At 35.0% G+C, this 23,657-nt stretch overlaps 2 protein-coding genes across 4 annotated transcripts; one reads left to right on the top strand and one right to left on the bottom strand.

Moving 5' to 3' along the window:
- The first annotated feature begins 198 nt into the window (after positions 1-198).
- LOC144839569 (uncharacterized) lies at positions 199-4,544 on the top strand. The gene is made up of 6 exons (XM_078694995.1): positions 199-270; positions 671-744; positions 1,384-2,025; positions 2,400-2,552; positions 2,847-3,053; positions 3,588-4,544. The coding sequence occupies exons 3-6, from the start codon at positions 1,393-1,395 to the stop codon at positions 4,224-4,226; spliced, it is 1,632 nt and encodes a 543-aa protein (XP_078551121.1). The 5' UTR covers positions 199-270; positions 671-744; positions 1,384-1,392; the 3' UTR covers positions 4,227-4,544.
- LOC144839568 (tudor domain-containing protein 7-like) lies at positions 4,536-22,722 on the bottom strand. 3 transcript variants are annotated; one of them, XM_078694992.1, is made up of 29 exons: positions 22,709-22,722; positions 21,541-21,653; positions 21,009-21,114; positions 19,734-19,830; positions 19,423-19,629; positions 19,119-19,208; positions 18,570-18,713; positions 17,996-18,057; positions 16,435-16,553; positions 15,377-15,429; positions 14,098-14,222; positions 13,493-13,621; positions 13,252-13,363; positions 12,836-12,952; positions 12,554-12,700; positions 12,376-12,466; positions 11,923-12,110; positions 11,555-11,707; positions 11,208-11,303; positions 10,843-10,958; positions 10,258-10,369; positions 9,809-9,937; positions 9,564-9,683; positions 9,245-9,463; positions 8,809-8,912; positions 6,811-7,102; positions 6,283-6,351; positions 5,953-6,178; positions 4,536-5,830 (listed from the first exon to the last, which is right to left on the bottom strand). In XM_078694992.1, exons 2-29 carry the CDS (start codon positions 21,632-21,634, stop codon positions 5,607-5,609), a joined length of 3,741 nt encoding a protein of 1,246 aa, XP_078551118.1. In that variant the 5' UTR covers positions 21,635-21,653; positions 22,709-22,722; the 3' UTR covers positions 4,536-5,606. The 3 variants fall into 3 exon arrangements, with proteins under 3 accessions (XP_078551118.1, XP_078551119.1, XP_078551120.1); XM_078694993.1 differs by lacking the exon at positions 22,709-22,722 and adding an exon at positions 22,550-22,567; XM_078694994.1 differs by lacking the exon at positions 19,119-19,208.
- Positions 22,723-23,657: the final 935 nt, after the last annotated feature.

Below are 23,657 nucleotides of genomic sequence, written 5' to 3'. Positions count from 1 at the left end.
CAGACGAGTGACCGATTTAGAAAAATCACAAAAATGAACTTCAATTTGAAATCAACCATGTGTGTCGGTTAATCCCTGAATTTAAATTCACCAGAAGGTAGCCTATTATTATACTTTCCAAAGTAGTACCATTGTCACACTCTCTGTTCAGTGAAGTGGAGTGACGACAAACAATCAGTGGTTTACATAAGAGCCATAACTGTACCTGGCTGACGTATCATGCACAGCAAAATGGCTCTAAGATCTTACTTAAACCTCCATTTGATTTGTGTAAGTTGATTTACTTATTTATTGAATTTAAGTATCATAATCAATTAAGTAACTCTAGACCAATGGGGAAGCCTCTAACAAACTGGATTTTGTGGTAAGAAGGATCGACAACAGCTCTGTCTACACTATCAAACTAGTTTGACAAAAAGTGTGATGTACCCATATATGGTAGTGATATTCCCAAATATGGTAGTGATGATGTAATCGTGTCCATATATGGGCACATCACATTTGTTGTCACATAAATTTGATAGTGTAGACAGATATTAACACGTACACACTTATCAAGTATATAAATGAATATACTTTGGATTTTACCATTTAAGTGGTCTTAAGTCAGTGAATCGGGGTACAAGGAGTGGGCATATTGCAACATAATCCACTTTCTTTTTCGTTTCAGTCACGCATTATTTCACAGAATGAATAGCAACAAATAGCAGTCCACAATTGACACACAAAGCAGTAGCATCAAAAGTGAGTACAAACTAACTAAACAGAATCTGATGGCTATAATGTGATAGTTGGTGGTAGTATCTGTTGTAATTTGTAATAGGCCTACTCAAGGGCTTTTTGGCTAAAACGTAGCCTACTCTATGCCTACAAATGCAGCAAAGTTTGGTCCTCAGCAGAGATACCAAATACCAGATTAAGAAAAACATGACTGAACAATAGACCGAACAATGAATGGGTTCAATAACGTGGGCGATGAATAACAACATAAATAAAGTCGAGTCTGTAAATATGTAACGGTTGATTGTGTTTTTTTTTAATGCTCAATCTATTTTGATCATTTTAAACGTGAATTTTATATTTCCTTCTGTTATTTTTATACCAGTAAATTATGTCTATTTAGTTGACTATCAATAATGTTCTGTGTGTACAAACTGAATTGAATGGTGCTGCTGGTATCTGTATAGTGGCATGTGCCACCAGAGGATCGATACTGTGGTGGTATGGATGTTGACATGTTGATATCTAGTGCTGCTTCTAGCGATGGTTAAATGGTTTTAATGTTGGTTATAGCTACGTAGTATATGACATTTCTTGTTGAAAATTGATGTTGATCTATTGTATTTTCAAATTTCTCAAAAGCATCTCTTTTTGTTTTAATAGGTGTCAAAAATGAAGTCCGATCTTGAGACGTATATTGAAATGATACTAAAAACAGGCAAAGAGTTTCACGTCGGTGCTACGTACCAGACTGAAGACTTCGCCGCCATATGCATTGACGAAAGTGGAGGGGTAGTATCCCTTGACCATTATGACGTCACACTTCTTCTACCACCCCTCAGCTTACATACTGATTCATGCATAACCATTTATTTGTACATGGAACGCATGGTTGTTAAGCGCGTACATGGTAATCCTACGTACGCATCTCCTGTGATACGTGTTGGATGTATATCACATGACGGACATTTATCATTTCAAGAAAACCTTGTGTTATCGTTTCCATTATTTAAATACGCAGATAACCAAACTATTGTACCATTCTACCAGGAAGATGACTCTATGTTGTGGACGGAGCTCTCTGCCAAAGAACATGCCTTTATTAAAGACAATTCACGATGCACTATATCAATTGATAGAACCGGTATCTATACGTGTTTGAATTTCACGGACTGTGACGTCGACAGCTCAGATATAAATCGTGTTGTTCTTCCAATACTATGTTCTACATTTGTTGGTGAACGGTATACAGAGGATGTTCTTATTGAAGTCGCATTCTGGCCGAGTTCAGAAATACAGTCACAGGTTAGTATCCACTGCTGCAGAATTATATTTTGTACTTCTTTGTACAAGTACCCTACTTGGTCGTAAATTGTACTCGTTATTATTTATGCGCGATTACTTCTAAAGTAATGCTTTTGGAAATAAAATACAACGAAACATAATATAATAAAGCTTGCTGCTTATATGCCGTAGGCGCAATGAGTTGACCAATCACTACGTTGTGCTTAAGTCCTTGCGTTGCGTCTCTAGTGGGAATCAAGTTACGGTGGGCTTGCGCCCTTGCGTTGCGCGCACACAAGTGTGAACCAAGCTTAAGTGCCGTTACTTGCGTCAAAGTTCTAGTAGTGCGAGAGTAACACATTACGCAAATTCAAGTTGTCTAACTTCATTTACAGAGGGTCGTCCAGGAGCAAACTAGTCGACATTTGACTTGTGTCGATGGGTCACGGGAACTTCTGCTTGACATCAGTCGTGTTACAAATGAAACTCTCGCGGTTGACGTCACTGGAATATGCGAAGGATGGACCGTAAATGGAGGAAAACGAAAGGTATTTTAGTGTTGTGAAATTATCATTAAAATTGGCGCCGAACAATTGTTTTTCAAAAGAAAATACAGGGTATTTCTGGAAATGTTTCGACAGTTGTAGCATAAAAACCGAAACATCGATACATTCTCAACCATACTTGATTTCCTTTTGTTAACACATGGCGTACCGCAAACCTAACTTTGTTAGTATTTATTCGCCATGTAAAACAATATTATGCACCAAAAATGTATACGTCCAATCTCATACAACAAAATAACCGTATATTCTTTCTTTCTGAATTTGCTTCGTATATAGTATATACAGTTAACAAATATCCACGAAGAACTAATAAGATCAAATGGTGCGTATACGGTAAACTTTAGGTTCAACAGGAACAAGAGTTACAATGTTGAACTTGCGTGTAAACTCAGAATATACATCCAAGATGGCGCCGCCGCAGGTAACAAGCAGAAACTGTCCCTTTTTAGATACAACTGTGGAAGAAAGAGAACAATGTCAGATGTAAGTACCATGCTATTTAATTCATTAAGTTATACACCATCTCCACAGTACTCTCGAGTTAAATTGCGTCATATATGCTGTTTCCACTAAAGCTTGGTTCCCACTAGGACGCAACGCAAGGGAGTTGACCAATCACAAGCGAAAATTCGGATAATCCATCGGTTGTTAAGCTTGGTCCCCACTAGAACGTAACGCAAGGACGTAAACGCAACGCAAGCGTTTTAACCAATGACAAGCGAAGTTATAGACAGTTAGCAATCACAAGCGAATAAGCCATCGCTTGTGATTGGTCAATTCACTTGCGTTGCGTTACGTCCTTGTGTTGCGTCGCTAGTGGGAACCACGCTTTAAATTGCTTACGTTGCGTTACGTCCTACTCCTAGTAGTGAGAAAGCTTATTCGCTTGCGTTGCGCTTACACAAGCTTTATTCAACATTCCCTGTATTTTAACTACTGTGACTACAGAAATTGTCTGATTGTTTTGCCACAAACAATCCATCACATTTTCTAACGTTGTTTTCCTTTTGATTCCAGGAGATAAATAGCGTGCCATACAACAGAATAACCTACAAACGTAACTCAAATAACGATAGAGAAGTATTGGATGTTATAGATAGGTGTTTGGCTCACATAACGAAAATCATATCTTCTAATTTGAATGGAGTATGGGAAAAGCGCTTTGCCGATTCATTAAACATACCGAAAAGTTTAGTCGAATCTGCGCAAGAAATTTCTTTAATCAACAAAGCTTTGTACGTGTTTGTCGGTCATCGGGTTTTCGCAATGAATGATAGTGATATTGTTCTTGATTTTATCACGGCAGCGAATGCAGTTGCAAGAGAACTAGAGAACGAAGCAGTGCAGAGAAAACGTATCCGTGCGGCAAAGGCGCTAAGCCTACCACATGGTTCACGAACGGCAGCTAATCCGATATACAGCAGGTCAAGTAGCTACTCAATCAATGTCCACCCGTCGTCCAGGTCCGTCGGTCCATCTCAAAGACTTCAATCTATGACGTCTTATTATCAACCAGGTTCTGCTGGAAGTTCTACGAATGGTAACTGTGGCAATCCATCTTTGTCGTCAGGAAGCGTTGACGAAGACATCATCTGGAAACCTTCGCCAACAATCAACTTCTATGACGTAGAGGTTCAGCGGGAAGAATGGCTTTGATACGCCCAATAAAATGTTTACTCGCGTTTACCAACCACGACGAGGTGGTTCCCACCACGCAACACAAGCGAGTTGACCAATGACAAGAGACAGCTCGAAAATTCGTTTGTCATTGGTTAAATTACTTGGGTTACGTTGCCCCGCAAGTAACATTTGACCAATCACGATTCGTTTCGCCTATACGTCGTCCAAACTAGCTCCATTGCACTTTGTAATAAAACGTCACCCATTGTGTTGACTACTGAAAGACGCAACTTGCGTACTACTAAAAAAAGAAAGACCACTGTATAAAAACACAAGAACCAAACATTTCCGTGAAAATAACACTTTATTAAATAAAAATCAACTATGTATGCAATAACAATAATTACTCTGTTTTTAGTAATGCCCTACAGCCAGTCAGTTTTTTGATACATGCATATCATCAAAACAATTGTTACTATTGATTGGTTTAATTGGCGTAAAATTCAACATGTTAACATTTCTGTACCCAGACCATAATAAGTATTTATTGTATAATACGCAGGATAAAGAGAGCATACACACCATATATTCATAAACCGTATATTGATAGACTAACTAGAGATTATTTATTATAAGTATAATTTTCTGTGGATATTCAAATGACTATTATTTTCTGTTTAAATGACTATCATGCACTAACATTAGTATATAGTTTTCTTGTTCTCTTGCAGTCGACTGCAGGACACATCCCTCCTCCAAACCTCTCCATTTACTATTTTGTATTTTCATTTGTTTTCACCACAAATTATCAGTATAATTTAGTACAAATTAATATTTTTATTACATACTAATGTATATTATATTTTAGAACATAGGTTATACAGATATGATGTAATCAAAGGCATAGTTTCAAAATTAAAATATTTTTACAAGTGTAAAACATGGATTTATCATTACACTCGTTGCGGACATAGACCATGTAGGATATATTATACTGTTAAGTATTAAAGATAATATTGTCCCCCAAAAATAAAGATTAATAAAATCAGACTTTGAATTGATTATTTTGTAGTTTTATTAATGTTAATCACTTTTGTAGAAAAAAAAATGGTTGCAAAAATTGTAAAATGACAAAATGGTAAATTCAACCAAAAATACATTGGCTGGCAGACAATTTGACTATTTTTTGCTTTAAATTACTGTTTTTTCAGGTAAATGATTTTTTTTCGATCTGATTTTTGGTCAAAGTGGATAACTATCATGTGACATTAAAATGGCATATTCAACAAAAACATTTTTAGGGGGACAATATATCTTTAAATCTTGAGCAACAAGACAGCCAATGGTATACATTGCACAGGGAAGCAGAAACAAGCACCAAACATGTTTGCCAAACCATTGCACATTATCCATGTCTCATAGCTTTAATACAACCCCTGATTCTATAAGATATTCACTTATCACAATATCATACAATGGATGTTCTGTGTTTGTAAGCTCAACAACAAGTTTAAATATGTGGAAGGATTCTTCTATTTTTTCTTTGATTGTCGATACGAATGTTTTTCCTTTGACAATGTTCTGGAAAAAAGATGCAGCACCGTCGCTATGAAACTTGGCATTGTCCAGAGGCACCACTCCTTAAAAAAATGAATTGTAATGATTATAGTTTATATATAAATCTACACTAACCATAGACAAATATATATATCAGCAGGCCTAGCTTCCACTCCCTGGAATGATAACATTCTAAATTACTTACCACCAAGCCTAGCTATCACTCCCTGGAATGGTAACGTTCTAAATTGCTGAATCAAAATTCTGACATCATCTGGGCTTACGATGTCATAGTCAGCCTCATCAACACGATAGACATTCACAGAGTGTTCGTTCATAGTATAGACTTTTGCACGTTGCCATTTATCATTCGAGTACACAGCATATATTTCCCCTACTTGAATTCCACCAACTGGTGTTTCTTTAGAAGTCTATAGCAATGAAAATATCTTATAGTTATGTGGCTAGTAAAATAAAACATGTGTACCGTGGCGACACATCAGATATGTATACAAATGAATTAATAAATACTTACATTTGAATAGTGTTCTTTCATCTGGAACAACATGTCAGTAAAAGACTTGGAAGAAACAAAAGGCCGACACTAAAAAGAAAGAAAACAATATAAGTAAAATAAAGAACAAATTAACAGTTGTGGTGAAGCATTGTCTACACTATCAAACTTTATGTGACAAAAAAATGTGATGTGCCCATATATGGACACAAATGATACATCACTACCATAATTGGGGACATCACTACCATATTTGGGGACATCATTACCATATTTAGGGACATCCCATTTCTTTTGTCAAACTATTTTGATAGTGTAGACATGCACACAATGAACGATGTTACTAGTATTTATAGCTGTGTCTACACTATCAAACTGTATGCGACAAAAACAATGTTATGTGCCCATATATGGACGCGATTACATCATATCACTACCATATTTGGGCACATCACTGGCCTTGAACACTTTGTGGATATGTGCGCTTTATAAATGTTATTATCTTGATAGTGTAGACAGACCTTTAGTATAGAAAATATGAAAACTCACTACAAAATGAGACGGATCCTTGGCACTGACGACGACAACATCCCAATAGGCATCATCAGCAGGAGCAGGGATATCAAGCGAGGGCGGCATTGGCAACATCTTTAACAATAACTCTGGACTTGATCTGCCTTTTGAATCTGTTGATGGTCTTCTCAACTGTGCAGGAGTTATGGAGAAATTCATCATATCTTTCACTATATCTTGAACAGGTTCACCTCCATTCATATTCTTGTCTTTGGAAATACCATTATCCATTGACACTTTGTCATCAGTTGAAGCTTGTTTGTTGTCCCTAATGAAACAAAATGAAACAAATTTTAACTGAAATGTCTTCTAATCTTAGTATGGTTAATCCATGTTAGTAGCTGGGCTCGCACTGGCCGATCGCCAAGTCGCCATGGGCGAAAACGTTTCCAGATTGGCGAAAAATAAAACGGCTACTTTAGCCATTTTGGCTATGACATATGATAAAATAGATAATAAAATAATCATTTTGGCGAAAGCATAAAGTTCAACTAAAAGGTCCATTTGTCGATCTTCAAACATTTATTTTGTTCGTTATATCATGTTGTTTACTTCAAGCTCCATTTTCGTCAACTTGTTTCGTTGTACCAGGCGTCTCTTTGTTTTTTCAATATGATGGAGATAGCAGCGGTAGACTGCACAGAGAAACAGACGTTACACGACACATGGATGATGGAGTCTACCCAAACTATCACGTGTTGCGCTGCACAAACGATCGACGACTCGACAGCCGACGGTCGGCTATTTACCGGGATTGTCTATTTTTCGATAAGGGTGTTCTTTTCAGATTAAAAAAAACATAGTATCTTCAATGAATGATCTTATCGAAATCAATATTCATGCGTTATGCATTTTAGGCTCCAATAATGTAGTTTCATATTTTACCCTTAATAAAGTTTCCTCGTGCGTGCAGTGCGTCAGTAGAGTAAACAAAACAACATTCGGGAAATGGTAGAGTCTAACGGGGATTTAGCTAAACACACACGTGCATTTATTGCGGACTATATAAACGGCGGCGGCTTCTGTGTTGTTGGGTAATAAATAATCGATCGAGCCGGGATGGTATAAATTTCTCCCCCGACAGAAACGCCTTTTCCCTGTGCTTTGGCCTATATTATCTGCACGTTCAACAACGATACGAGTGTTCGTTTGCTAGAAATATTTTTAGCATATAGGCCTACGACGTACCGTCGTACATAATTTTGTAGGCCTAGGCGTGCGCTACTGCACTTTCGCACCTCTTGAGCATACCCAATTTAAAAACATTCACCCGCTGCGCGGCGGTGGGTGACCGTGAAAGTCTTAGGATTTTCGCGTGTTACGGAAGCCACCAGCCAAGCGTAAAAAACAAAAATAACATAGCGTTCAGGGGATTTCAGAAAACTGTAAAATGTTTCTTATTAAATTGATAACTGTATGAATGCTGTATGATTAAAAACAATTTGAACAATTGTTTTGATCATATAAAATACAACAATTATTTTTTTAAATCAAATATACACAGTGATGGCTCTCTTTCCCCAAATGCCTTACAAAAACGTTCAGGGAACAGTGTATAGACCTATTGACATAGATAAATTAACTAAAACGTTTTTACCATTATATTTCAACAATTTTTAATTTTGGCTAATGACCGATTCATTTGGCTAAATAACAAAATTGGACTTTAGCCATTTTGGCTATCGATAAACTGATTTGACTAAAAAAAATATTTTGACTTTCGCCAAATGGCTAAACAAAATGAAATGTTAGTGCTACCCCAGAGTAGCTATATCCTGGTTTGGTATGTAGCCATTCAATACTTACAGAAATACATGTTAGTAGCTATATCCTGGTTTGGTATGTAGCCATTCAATACTTACAGAAATACATGTTAGTAGCTATATCCTGGTTTGGTATGTAGCCATTCAATACTTACAGAAATACATGTTAGTAGCTATATCCTGGTTTGGTATGTAGCCATTCAATACTTACAGAAATAGCTGGTCTGCCAATTCAAGCATTTGATCGTTCATTACAATGTTATCAATCACAAGTCGCACAGTAGCTGGTCTCTGATCAGTTTTACCACGCACTACCTATACAAGAAAGATGAGATGTCAACTAAAACAACTACTAAATGAACAATACACAAAGACAGTAGCTGGTCTCTGATCAGTTGTACCACGCACTACCTATACAAGAAAGATGAGATGTCAACTAAAACAACTACTAAATGAACAATACACAAAGACAGTAGCTGGTCTCTGATCAGTTGTACCACGCACTACCTATACAAGAAAGATGAGACTAAAACAACTACACAATACACAAAAAGCTTTCTTATTTGTATATACCTCAATCTGTACTAGCTGGTTCTCTAACATATCAAACAACCAAAAGTAAAAACAAAAACCTCATTTTTATATACCTCAATCTGCACTAGCTGGTTCTCTAACATATCAAACAACCATTCGGAAGCATATTCTCCCCATTTGTAACCAGGCTGGTTAGGCGGGACGCCCTCTAGAATACATGGAAGCGATTGAGGTGGTAACGTTCTTAGACTTGGGATGTTGACCTTTGGCTCTCGTAGCGATGTCATGGATACGACCTCCGTGTTACCATAATCCACATATTTAATGGATACCTATAAAATTAAGTCAATGAATATAAAGATTGCTTGAAACAATTAAAAATTATATTTAATTAACAGTTTCAGGTATCTAATAAAATAAATAACAATTTACCTGTGTGTTTGAGACAACTTTAGTAATTTCTGCTCGATACCAGGTTTGGTCTTGGCTGAACTTAGCACAACATTTTTTACCAAATTTAGGCTCAACTAAGAACTCCTCAGCAGATGATGGCTAAACAAATATTTTAAAAATACACATTTAATTAATATCAGAAATTGCAAAAAATTGATTAATTTGTTGAGTATTTTATCCTAAACATGTCAAAATATGTTTTTTTTTAAATAAACATGAATTACCTTTGAGAAGTGTTCTCCCATGTTCACCATAAGTGACTCTAGCCTCTCTAATCCAGGCCCTGGTATTTGTATGTTTAAAACGCCATTATCCTCTACATGACTAACATATACTTCTATCTTCTTACCAACCTGACATTGTAAATAGAACATTAATTATTAAACATTTTTAAATGCAGAAACAATTACTAATTTGCGTATATATTAAGAAAACACTAAGCACTTACTTCTGGACATTGGGGTTTTAAATTAAGAAAACACTAAGCACTTACTTCTGGACATTGGGGTTTTAAATTAAGAAAACACTAAGCACTTACTTCTGGACATTGGGGTTTTAAATTAAGAAAACACTAAGCACTTACTTCTGGACATTGGGGTTTTAAATTAAGAAAACACTAAGCACTTACTTCTGGACATTGGGGTTTTAAATTAAGAAAACACTAAGCACTTACTTCTGGACATTGGGGTTTTAAATTGTCATCCTCCACCACATTCGCAAGAAACGTGTTGATAGATTCTCCAGTACATTCTGCATCGTACAGCACTACTTCAAGGCGACTTCCACTATTATGAAAAGTTTACTTAAGTATTAGCATATACTTAAATGGTAAAAAAATAAACATGAGAATGAGTAGCATGATTGATTCAGCACAAAACGAATGAACAAGTATATATAATATAGGTATTAAATACATACTAGTGTTGCCTGAAAGCTCTAATTTTTCAGGCTGTTTATTTTGTATTTTTTCAGTGCTTATTTTATTTTGTATCTCCATTGAGATCCAGCCACTGATACCCACAGCATTGTATTTTTTCAGTGCTTATTTTATTTTGTATCTCCATTGAGATCCAGCCACTGATACCACAGCATTGTATTTTTTCAGTGCTTATTTTATTTTGTATCTCTATTGAGATCCACCCACAGCATTGTCATTTGTTCAGTAATTTGCTTTTGGATTTATATACCTATATCTCTCTATATATCATAAGCTGCACGTGATATAAAGTACTGTCTGTTAAGTATGTACTTAAAATACCTTTTACCAGCTTCTTCTGCTAGCAATATCTTATCTTCAGTCTGTTCAATGAATGTGTCTATTACTCTTTTATTGTTTGAAAACTGCCCAAGGTTTGCTAGACTACACTTGACAGCCTGTACATAAGACATAATATCTTGATAGTGGACACTTATCTTTAGACACGTACATATTCTTTTCTAAAGCCTTGTCTACACTATCAACTTTATATGACAAAAAAATGTGATGTGCCCATATATAGACATGTCATCACTACCAAATTTGGGCACATTATCACTACCATATTTGGACACATTACACTTATTCTCTTTATATAAATATTTTGATGATGAAATTTCATGAAATATATAAACAAAAGAACATACCTGGAACGGAAGTGTTAAAAACCTTTTATCAAGAGAACGGAATTGAGACCAGTCTCGAACTTCCTTGTCACCATAATCAACATAATCGCACATGACCTAAAAAGGCCAGAAGACCAATTAGCTTTATTGGAACATTGGAAAACTATTGTTATTTTATGCCTGTAGGCACATGTGGCCAAATTAATCACTGTCCTATCAGATAGATGGTAATCCCCCGATACAGGAGGTATTGTGTGAACCATCGTCTCGGATGATGAACTTTAGGTAAGGTAAATAGCGCCCCTGCCTTAACTGCTTGGCCATTTGACTATGCTAATTAGAAGCTAAAATAGGAAAGAGATACTTGCTTTGTTATTGGAGAATCCACTGACAACCACTCTGAAAAAGCAATTTTCTGTACACACAGCGTATGATTGGCCGACCTTTGGTTTGCCTTCTACCGCATTTGGCTGTCTGGAATAGAACTGGTTTAACTCTGCTTCCATGGCTTCAAATTCCTCCTAAAAATAATGTACAAGTCCGGTCACAAAAAGGGATCATCTCAGACTTGCATTATACTAGTGAAGTATGACATGAGACTAAGGATTTCTTACAAAAAGGGATCATCTCAGACATTCATTAATTCATTCATATTCACATTTATTTCAACAAATAAGAATTGCATTATACTAGTGAAATTAAATGCAGAACATGCAAGAGGGCATATCTGACTTACAGTATACTGGTAAAATTGAAAGAAGAAGTCGTTGATGCCTAAATTATACGAGATAGTGACTTCCCATGGTGATTCTTCAGGATAGACTAGTGGAGGTGGGTACATCCCATGCACTAAAGATTCCTTACATAGCTCTTTTACTATGTTGACGTCTTCAGATGTTAACAAATTAACCATACATTTATCATCTATTAAAACAATATAAACATGTAAATGATAGGCTAGTATGCATTTCAAAGATAAAATGTTTTAATAATTTATTTGTGTTTTTTGTTTTTATATAGTTTGGAAAATTTGCCAATGATAACCATAAGTGAATTCATTCACGATCCTTCTTAAAGGTGGCAATCCCGTTCACAATACAAACATATACACAAGATGCTCTACATAAACAAAGTCTTATTAGAAGTCTTTGGGAGTGGCGTTGTAATTTGTCATTAGAAAAAATCTTACTTATTATATCCTCTACTGTCATAAGTAATGGGGTATCTTTGGTTAGTTGACGGAATCTTGAGTTAGCTTCACTGCTAAATCGCTTGTCACCCTACAAACATTAGAAACAAAGTCAACTTGGATATTCTGTGGATTTGCTTGTGACATTACAACATATTAGACAATAAAGGCTTGTTACCTTTAATGGAGTTATTTCACTCAATGAACACTTGATAGCTTGAGCAGGTTCTTTGCCAAATTGTGGAGTTAAGAACTGTAATGATGTCTGTCTAAGTGACTCTTGATTGCCATAATCAACAAAGAACACTTGGATCTCCTCTTGATCCTAAGTACAGAAAGGGGACTTAGTTTAACCCAATGCTTATCGATTTGAAAGCTGATGAGAAAACATAAGCTGCAGGCTGAAAATTAGCCCATGCTTTTAATCAGTTGGTATATATTCTTGCTTAATTCAACTTGCCTTATTTGGCTGTTGGTTTACTTCCAAGATTTTTGCTCGACACCAGTTACCATCTTCAGAATATTTTGCTGCACAGAATTCTCCTCTACTATATCTAGACATAGGTTGTGAACAACTCTAAAAAAAAAACTTGCTTTTATCATACACAGCATAAAAAAACATTAAACGTATTAAATATTTCGAGATACCAATCAATGGGTTTCAATTGTCTGTTGTCTAGTATCATAGGTATATTCTATGATATAGCATTTACATTTTCACATGGATACCTATATTAATAGACTCAATATAACCTCTAACCCAACCATATATGACACGGGCACCACATGAGATTAGATACTGGACAATGTCATGTGTGTGGAGATACAGCACTGAGAATTTGGTGCATGAATGTCAAAGAGTATTGACAAGCTTACCTCGCACTGATTAAATAACCTTTCTGCTAATTCAACAATTGGACTATCTTCATATTGCACAAAAAACTCTCCACAACTCAATACATATGTAACGTACACTACTACACGAGACCTGTAAACGAACAATTGAAATTATTGCTATATTTAAAGGGACAAATTATTTGGAGTAAAAACAATACAATGATTTTGTAACGTAACCATATTGATTTAGCAGTAAGTCCATACAAACTAAGTTACTTACTTCACAGGTTTGAGTACTGGTGGAGGAATGGAGACTTTTGGAATTTCTTTGGTAATAGTGCGTTGAACTTGGCCTTTGCCGTGAATGGTTACTTTCATTTTTGGATAAAGTATAACACTGCTGTGTAACCTGTTAAAACAATATTCAGAATTATAACATTGTTATCATAAAGCTGTTGTTTGTGAGTGATTTACAGTGCAGTAAAGGGCTTTTGCAATTCATGGGAGTGTATAGTGCAACAGACTTTCAAGTGATATCACAGTGTAGCTCATTATACATTTTAAACCAAATTAAAAAACCCATCAAGCTGTTGGTATCTTGGTGTGTAGAAGTTTATCAAATGAAGTGTTGTAAATCGCACGCCTCAATGGCATCTTAGGAGTGTGTTAGATGAGTGATCACACTCCCATGCCTCAAAAGACAAAGGCTTACTGCTTATTTTACATTTTGTTCCATTTGTTGAATAAGTTTCACCTAAAGCCCTGCCTACACTATCAAACTTTGTGACAAAAAAATGTGATGTGCCTATATAAGGACATGTCATACTACTACCATACTACCACATCACACTTTTTTGTCACATAAAGTTTAGGTTAAGAACTTACTTTTCTACTTTCACAACCGACTCCATGTCATCTAAGCTGATGTCAGGAAATGTCTCACAATACACCCTTTTATATTCACTACCAAGATCCTTTAGCCAAAAACCACGAGGCTTTTCTCCAATGATCTAAACAATTCCAAAAATATACATATAAACTAAAATATTATGTGTTTTTCTTCTTCACATCACTACAGGCTGTTAACATATATAATATAAAAATTTAATCTATAACTCTGACAGTGTGTTCTTGATGGCATATGATAAATAAATGCCATTCCAACATTATCTAGAACTTGTTTGAATAACGTGTTCGTATTTCTACCACGCTTCAAGCATTTGTCATCTTGGGAAGAATAGCTTTTTCGTCATCCAATCATTATCGGATCTAATCAGATGTGCAGCATAATTTCGTTGCTGGGTTTTGATGAATGTAGATAAATCACATGTCTTACATATATTGTGAATGTCGATGTTGGTGTAGTACAGTTTATAACATTCATCATCTAAAGAGTTTTTTCGCCGATAACCATTACGGATCATTCGTCGTAAAAACGTACACCAGGTCGAATCAAGTTTATTTGATTGTGCAGACGTTAAAACCCAGTTTTGAAAATTGAATGTCAATCAGCTTCGAATATAAGCTCGTAGGAATCAAACGAGTTTGGAGAAGAATATTGTGATTTAATAAAACATTCTTCATTGACGAAAATTTGTTTTTGGCAGATTCGATGCAACTATTGAATTGCCAGTCTCCTGTGGTATTCTGGTCATGGACGATTTGAGAGCCAAGATAGCAAAACCTGTCGGTGTTTTTGATAGGTTTTCCATCAAGGGATATATATTCAGTTTGAATTGTTTGAAAATGGAATCGATCAGGGAGGGAGAGTGATGATTCGAGTGAAGCAAACGAAATTAGATATAACACCATATCATCGGCGTAAGCTGCCCAATCGAGTTGCGATGTGCCAACAGTTGGCCCACGTTTAATAGTTGCACATGATTGCAGCTATAGTGTAACTTCTTTATTAATGCTATATGCAAAACAATTGGTTGTTACATAATCTTTGTAGAGCCTTTCAAAACGGAACGTCAGTTGCTTGTCAATTATAAAAACACAATATGAAACCAGACCTACAATAGGTGAGCGGAACAGTTTAGAAGCCACTACATATGTGTATTTATAAATATCTAATATTTTTAATTGAGAATTTACTTGCTGGTAAATCCAACTATCATTTGTTAACTTTGTATAATTATTTTCTACTCTATTCTAAACTTGCCTTTTGAATTCTTTCTAAAATGCTTAGTTCATCTTTTCCTTGAGACTCTAGATCTAGAACATACAAATAAACCAGCGTCATAATAATGAACTGCTTAAATAACAACACCATTGAGGGGAACACACTTTCCTTATGAAGCACTAACATTAGCAAAATAGATAGTGAATAATAAATTAAGTAATTGGGACATATGAAAATATTCAAGATAACAAAAAATGGAGTAAAAGAATTAAATGAATTAGATTATGTGATGTCATCCGATAGTATAATTATGTGATGTCATCCGATAGTATAATTATGTGATGTCATCCGATAGTATAATTATGTGATGTCATCCGATAGTATAATTATGTGATGTCATCACATTCAAGATAACAAAAAAATGGAGTAAAAGAATTAAATGAATTAGATTACAATGGAATGGACACATAATTATACTATCGGATGACATCACATAATTATACTATCGGATGACATCACATAATTATACTATCGGATGACATCACATAATTATACTATCGGATGACATCACATAATTATACTATCAGATGACATCACATAATTATACTATCGGATGACATCACATAATTATACTATCGGATGACATCACATAATTATACTATCGGATGACATCACATAATTATACTATCGGATGACATCACATAATTATACTATCGGATGACATCACATAATTATACTATCGGATGACATCACATAATTATACTATCAGATGACACCACATAATTATACTATCTGATGACATCACATAATTATACTATCGGATGACGTCAATTAAACAAGCAATGAAGGAAACTAAAAATAAAGTAAGACCACCAGGAATACCTAAAGAAAACTGAATACACCAAATAAAAAAAGATTTAAAAAGAAAAAAATAAACTTTCCTGAACAGAAAAATATGGAAACAAATCTTGAAAAGCGTAATGTCTGAATTACTGAAACCGTTTCAAGAGCTGGTTAGTGGGACATAAAATAGAAACTAGCAGGGACGGTAAGGGAGGGTTATCAAACTACGGATCACATTGATTACAAGACTCTACCTGGTTCAACAGTGACACATATATTAGAGGAGCCTTCTCTTCCAATGAACAGTGAACCATCAAACTTTTCCTTAACATCTGATGCACTCGCATTAGCAAACTTCATTACCACACACCCTCTGTTGACAAAAATGTTTAGTTACAATTTTTAAGCCATTTATAGATTAGTGTTATTTCTAATAACATTTTATTAAAAGCATACATTTGATAAAGTAACACGGAATATGTCCATGGAATTGAAAAGTTTGACATTAACATTTTGACAATAATACTGTACTTGTTTTATTACAACACATCCAACAATAAGCTTGCTCGCCAATTACAAGATGGAAAATCTATATTGTGCATAATAAACCTCAAGTCTCATTTGATGTTGAAGATATGACAATTTAGATCTGTATTGATGACGCCGATGTCCTTATGAGCTAGCTGCCAATGCCTGTGACCACAAGGCCGGGACAAGTGCAATACTTAAACTTAAATGCCAGTTTTGCAAATATCACGACCTTGTACCTCAAACACGCAAGCTGATATAACTTGCTTTCTCTTGATGTCGTGATCAATCCTGTTGCAATTAATTTTCTGCTTTGCAAGACCTGCTGCTTAAATAAAAAATGATCTCAAAAAAGACATTTTGTTTCTGCTTTTGGATTTAAATAAAACATACAAAGAACATTGTATCAACTGAAAAACAATGAATCATAATTGGTCATGGAATAAAAAAAATGAAAACGATGTTGATAGACTTGTATTACATTTTATTCTTTAAATGTGCGTACTATACATTCCGCTTCTTCTGTAGGTTTTTGAAATAAGTTAAAAAGTAATTCAATGTTTTGTCTCATCAAGGCCGGGACAAGTGCAATACTGGCAAAGTGTAACAGTTTTGTACAAGCCAAGGCCTTAATGAATAACAAACAAAATAAGCATATTTCTTCTTTTGACTTCATTGATGACAACAAAAGCAAAGGAAGGCCGGGACAAGTGCAATACTATCATTAATTGCAAGTAGTGTACACGTCCTGGTCTCCCCATACTTCAATTCATCTAAGCAGACTAATAATACAAACAGCAAACAAACTAAAGATGATTAAAGTTGGGCTCCTCTTGAAGACAATAGTTGAAATCTGAAGGCCGGGAGAAGTGCAATACTTTTAAAACAACAGCATAGCACAGCTCCAAACCTTCAGAATTCCAACCACACATTTGTTGGCATTTTATATTCTGGTATCATGCAGTGGTCAAGTCATGTCCAGGCCAGGACAAGTGGATGCAATGGTCAAGTCATGTCCAGGCCGGGACAAGTGCAATACTTATTGCTACCAGGATGGCACTTGTCTTGACCGGAATATGAATTGCATTCAACAATTTGTTAGATCTCATCAGGTGGTGCGATTTACAAGATAGTCTTAAAGGCCGGGAGGAGTGCAATACTTAATATTGAATTAACAGCATAACACAACTCACAACCTGCAAGACTACCTCACAACTAAAAAGCTGCAAGGCTACATCAACATGATCTTAACCTGCCAGACAATCTTTATTTACAAGATGTACTTACCTAGCAGCATCTAGACTAGCCTCCACTGGATTCATACTGGCAAAGTGCTTCTTTATAAGATCCTTGAAAAGAAATTACAAAATATTACCAAATAGAAATGTCTCGCACTCGGCTGTTCAATGGCAACCGAGCTACAATGTAATGTTCACAATTATTACCAATAGAAATGTCACACAATCGGCCATTCAATGGCGACTGAGCTACAATGTAATGTTCACAATTATTACCAAATAGAAATGTCACACAATCGGCCATTCAATGGCAACTGAGCTACAATGTAATGTTCACAATTATTACCAATAGAAATGTCACACACTCGGCCATTCAATGGCGACTGAGCTACAATGTAATGTTCACAATTATTACCAATAGAAATGTCACACAATCGGCCATTCAATGGCAACTGAGCTACAATGTAATGTTCACAATTATTACCAAATAGAAATGTCACACACTCGGCCATTCAATGGCAACTGAGCTACAATGTAATGTTCACAATTATTACCAATAGAAATGTCACACACTCGGCCGTTCAATGTAATGTTCACAAAGAATACAGTACATTAACACTTACAGGACCAAAGGATGCTGGCAAGTTGGAGATTGCAACTGTTTTACTGGATGACTTAGCACTGCTTTGATAAGTAGCAACTCTGTTACCAAGACGTCTTTGTAAACGAGGTGGCAGCCCACTTGGTGCTGCTACAGGCGTTTGTGTCTATATAAAAAAAACCCAAGACCATTAAGTAACTGGTAATGAAAAATACAAAATAAAGTGGAGCTGTAGCTTGGTGGTTTATGTCCTTGTAATCGAAATCCAGGGTTCAATCGTGACAAATTGTCAGGGTTGCAACTTGTACAACTTTCTACATCCTAAATCTTTCTACTCCCAGTTTTTATGGACTATCAGATTGCAGCCAAAAATGTCCAAGGTTCAATCCTGACTTAGTTTCAGGATTGCAACTTCTGAATCTTTTTATTCCACTCCCAGCTTTTGTGGAGTACTAGTGTATGAGTGGCTAGTCAATTTATCTGGTATTACCTAGTGGTCAAGTGAAAAGCACTAGCCATAGCAGGAAGTCTATGTCTAGTTGGCAAAAACAAAGTTAGGGCCTAACTTTACCTTAATTGGTCTTAAAGAGGGACCTGAAGGACCATTTCTAGGTACGGATAACTGTGGTTGTATATATCCTCTTACTTGCTGTACACTACTCTGTAAAATGTTTTTGATATAAATGACTTTGTGGCAGATTGCGGCCCAAAATATCCAGGGTTCAAACCTGACCTAGTTATGGTTGTAACAACTCTTTCTATTCCACTTCAAGCTTTTGTGGACAACCAGAACTACTAGTGTAAGGGTGGCAAGTCAATTTATAGCAGGAAGTCTATGTCTAGTTGGCAAAAACAAAGTTAGGGCCTAACTTTACCTTAATTGGTCTTAAAGAGGGACCTGAAGGACCATTTCTAGGTACGGATAACTGCGGTTGTATATTTCCTCGTACTTGCCGACCATAACTTTGTGAATATGTTTTTGGTGCAAATGATTTTGTGGCAGATTGCGGCCCAAAATGTCTTTTTGTAGGCGACTTCTTGAAATTGATAAAAGATGCCCTTGGCCTCACTGGACGCCTAGTCTGAAGATAAAAATAAACATTTATAATTTTGTCTTTGACAGTACATTCACAACCATTAAAATGTCTTGTTTTTGAGATAAATGTGAAACATATGTATTAAATACCTTTTTCTTTTTCTGTGTCCGTTGCCTTGATACCAAACTATGTACATGAGCTGAAGCCGCATCAGCAACAGGACAACAAATGTAGCCTTCGGCTCCTCTGTGCAAAAAAACCCCAAAAAATTCAGTTTAAATATGCATATAACAATAATAATATTGTAGTCCTCTTTATTTTGATCTAGCACAGCAACAATTTTCACACAGGGCTGGATATCATGGTAGAGATCCTAATCATAGCTTGCCACCTAAGCTGGGAAACTTTGTACTTATTTTAACGGACGCTTAAATATGTCCTTTGGGTTGTCATTATAACCACTCTATGTTTGCACTGCTGGATTTATTTATAAAAATAATTATTTTCTAGTTTAATTGTCATCGAAATTCATTATTCTTCTGAAGTTTTGTAACACTAGGAACCCAGCTGAAAGCAAATTGGGCAAAAAATGATTTATCAACAAGTTTAACTTCATAGTAAAGTAGCAACAGATAAATAGAAATTAATCAACTGAAGGCTGCCTACACAAGGCAATTCTAAGAATACATGCATTGTGTTCATTTGTTAGTCATCAATAGTGATAATACAAAGATTCCAGTGTATTCAGAAAGAATTCTTTTATCTACTTAATTCACAACAACATTTTGTTTGACACTAGAGATTCAAATCTTTCACATTGAATCAATTATTTGCTATTGGTATTATTCTCCAAAAGAAATACTAATCAATTTATTTTGGAAATATTTCATCCATATCAAAAAACTTAAATAGAAAAAGAAAAAACAAATTCGCAAACTCTAAACTTAAGTCTCTGATTTATAGCAACAGGGTTATCCTCTGCTATACCTAACAGTTATATAATTATTTGGTTTCTGTATGAACCAACATTAAAGTGATTGAATCATGTAGTGTACAACCCACTGGGTATATCCATGTAAAATATTATATATATATTAAATTTCTACTGTTAATTACTTATTTTTGATGTAAAACATCATTTTTTTTTGTCAAAAATGATTGCTAAACCCTGCAAACTTCCAAAAAAATATAGCAAACCCCACCGAACAAACATAAAAGTGATTGAATCATGTAGTGTACGACCCACTGGGTATATCCATATACTACATGATTCACTTTTATGTTGGTTCGGTGGGGTTTGCTATGTTTTTTTGGAGGTTTGCGGGGTTTAGCAATACCCTGATTTTGTTAATTTCAAATCATAATTTATTGTATTGTGGATATTATGGATAGCAATAAACATTACAAACAAATGTAACCCTTACCTCTGAATTCGGACCACATCAGGAATAGACTGTAAATATTCTTCTAATGAGCGAAAACCAAATCTAGTATATGGAATATGATCACCAATCAATGATCTATAATCACCTAAAAAGAAAACGTCACATGTTATCACCAAAGGTCAATGATCTGTAATGACCTAAAAAGAAAATATATATTTGGCATTGTTATCAGGAAAGTTCTTCCACTGTCATTGTTCATTTTATATGGGTAGCCATAAAAACAAGCTTTGCTATTTTGGTTTTTTCCCTCCATTTTTGCTTTATTTTAATCATTTATTTTATCAAATAATCTTATGGAATTTGGAAAATAAATTGAAATCTTGAAATGAACTGTAATGACCTAAAAAGAAATGTTACTAGGGGCAATGTTATCACCAAAGATAGTTCTTTTAATTTGGAGAAACTAAAAAGTATAATACCACCTTGTAGCAGCATTTTATATTTAGCATAAAATATGTATTATTTTTAAACCATTCTTTATTTGATATTGTAAATGTTACCATGTTCTTACTTGCAAGTAACTGTAGAGGCACGCCTCCTTTCTGAGAGATGAGAAGAGATCGTAAAAGCTTTTTAACATCCTCTGGTTGAGCCATGGTTGGCATTCGTATTTAGGCCATGACACTAGTGAAGGTAATAAATTTCAAACATCAAACACTTGAAATACAATAGTCCATCAACAAATAGAATCCTAAATTAAACAAATCCAATTCAGCCAACAAAATTGGAATGCATAAATCGAATCACAAAAACGTCATTTTTGTCGAGTGTAGAAAATGTTATATAGCGGCTTCTACTTGAATTTTAAACCTTTTATTTTAGAGTCGTGGGGTATTACTATTACGTTTGAAAGCGAACGGATATTATTTTCCATTTACCGACATACAGTAATGTAGGGCATCAGCCATAATCCCATGAATGGGGATGTGATTCTTTTGTGCACCACCATATTATTAAATATTTAAAATAATATCCGAGTGAAAAGCACATGGTTAGTATTAGTAATTAAATATGCTAGGCACCTAATGTTTAGTTAGCATGCTTGCTATAAATAAAGTACTATTAATTAATTTCATACATCTGTTCCTGTAGTCATTATTTCATTTTTAATCAAAATTTAGTGAAACACGTTTTCGTTGGCACTACGTTGAAGCCTGGCCTACTATCTACTACTGTACTGCTAGAGGAGGCCAGGCAGCCAACAAGCCCACGGCGTCGCGGTATTAATTCAATATGAATGGAGATGAAACGAAACGTTAAAAATTGGTCATTTAAATAGGTAAATTTCGTCTTTTGTTAAACAAAACTAAATATGTAGTTATCCTAAACAGTTATACTGAATACTGTTAAGTATTATTAATGGTTAAACATATTAGTAAGATAAAGAAACCACAGTTGGGACGAAAACGAGTCGGGCGGCGTGCTTGAAGAAGCAGCCTCTGTGCTGGGGGTGTACGTGACCTGTAGCTGCTGAAATGATTAGCTGAGTGACCTACAAAAAGATAGCTGAAAAAACACACCCAAAATTCTATAAAACGTGTACTTTTTGAACTATGGTACATACTACTGTTTTCTAGAGATGTCCACGGACGACTTGCTTATAAGTATAGTACATTAACAATGAATTTAAAGTGCGTTTTTTGAACCAAAACAATGACAAAAATTCGCGCTTTACTTACCACGTGCAAATGGCCTTCCAATGTAATCAACCACAGCATTTCGGAATTCTTCGTTAATTTCCGACTACAATCGATAATTAACATGTCAATGCATTGGACCAATCAGATATCAGTTTTGCCTGAACCAATCAGGAAGCTTTTTTTTCTGTTCTTATAAATACAGTGTCACCGTCTTTTGTATACAAAAATTGCTTTTCAATCAATTAAAAGTAATACTGTAATAATACTGAGATTTGTTATTTTTAATGGTTTGTAAACAAATTTATAGTAATTTTATATGTTTTCTGTATTATCATTATTAGATTATTTTGATATTTCAACTATAAATTTAATTTTTTTTTATTAAGTATAAATTGCACCCTCCTCATATACCCCTTTAATATTAAATGCCAAACAACCAACATACAAATTATAATTATAGGCATAAATCAAAAATTAATGGTTGGAAAAACCCTGAGTACACCAATTCCATTTCTTAACAACCTCTTAGAAACCATAAAAAAAACATGAAAAGAAAGATGAGGTTAAAGGCACTGTCTCTCTGCCTCTGATCATGATCAACCATTGAAAATTTATTGTACAAAATGCAAAGTACCAATATGTATAGAATGCACTGAAATGGAACATGCCGCAGGAGATGGAAAACATGAACTAATTAACATTGTTACAGCATTTAATACGTTTAAGGAAACATCAGAAGACTTGAAGAAAGCTGCCAATGAATCCATAAAAAAAATAGAAAATGCACTCAAAATAGTCACAAAGAATGCTAAAGAACTAAAAGAAAGTAAAGAGGCAAGTCTCACAGATATTGATAACCAAGTTCAAGAAATGTTTTTAATAATCCACAAAAAAGCAGATGAAATAAAGAAAAAAGTTGAAGCAAATTATAAAAATGAAAAGAAAGTTAATGATGTACAAATTACAAATTTAACAAAAATCAATGCTG

Source organism: Antedon bifida, chromosome 4 (assembly GCF_963402885.1).
Source record: "Antedon bifida chromosome 4, ecAntBifi1.1, whole genome shotgun sequence".
NCBI lineage: Eukaryota > Metazoa > Echinodermata > Crinoidea > Comatulida > Antedonidae > Antedon > Antedon bifida.
The sequence above is the reverse complement of the archived record's forward strand: the minus strand, read 5'-3'. Positions and strand labels throughout refer to the sequence as shown.

What these genes read in the sequence shown, in the direction of transcription:
- LOC144839569 (XM_078694995.1), top strand. Translation starts at nt 1,393, where the DNA reads ATGAAGTCCGATCTTGAGACGTATATTGAAATGATACTAAAAACAGGC. An exon ending in TAAATGGAGGAAAACGAAAG is followed by an intron (nt 2,553 to 2,846) that starts GTATTTTAGTGT and finishes CTTCGTATATAG; the next exon opens with TATATACAGTTAACAAATAT. An exon ending in GAAAGAGAACAATGTCAGAT is followed by an intron (nt 3,054 to 3,587) that starts GTAAGTACCATG and finishes TTTTGATTCCAG; the next exon opens with GAGATAAATAGCGTGCCATA.
- LOC144839568 (XM_078694992.1), bottom strand. Translation starts at nt 21,634, where the DNA reads ATGCCAACCATGGCTCAACCAGAGGATGTTAAAAAGCTTTTACGATCT. An exon ending in GATGTGGTCCGAATTCAGAG is followed by an intron (nt 19,831 to 21,008) that starts GTAAGGGTTACA and finishes TTTTTTGCACAG; the next exon opens with AGGAGCCGAAGGCTACATTT. An exon ending in AAGTTGTCTCAAACACACAG is followed by an intron (nt 9,464 to 9,563) that starts GTAAATTGTTAT and finishes TTAATTTTATAG; the next exon opens with GTATCCATTAAATATGTGGA.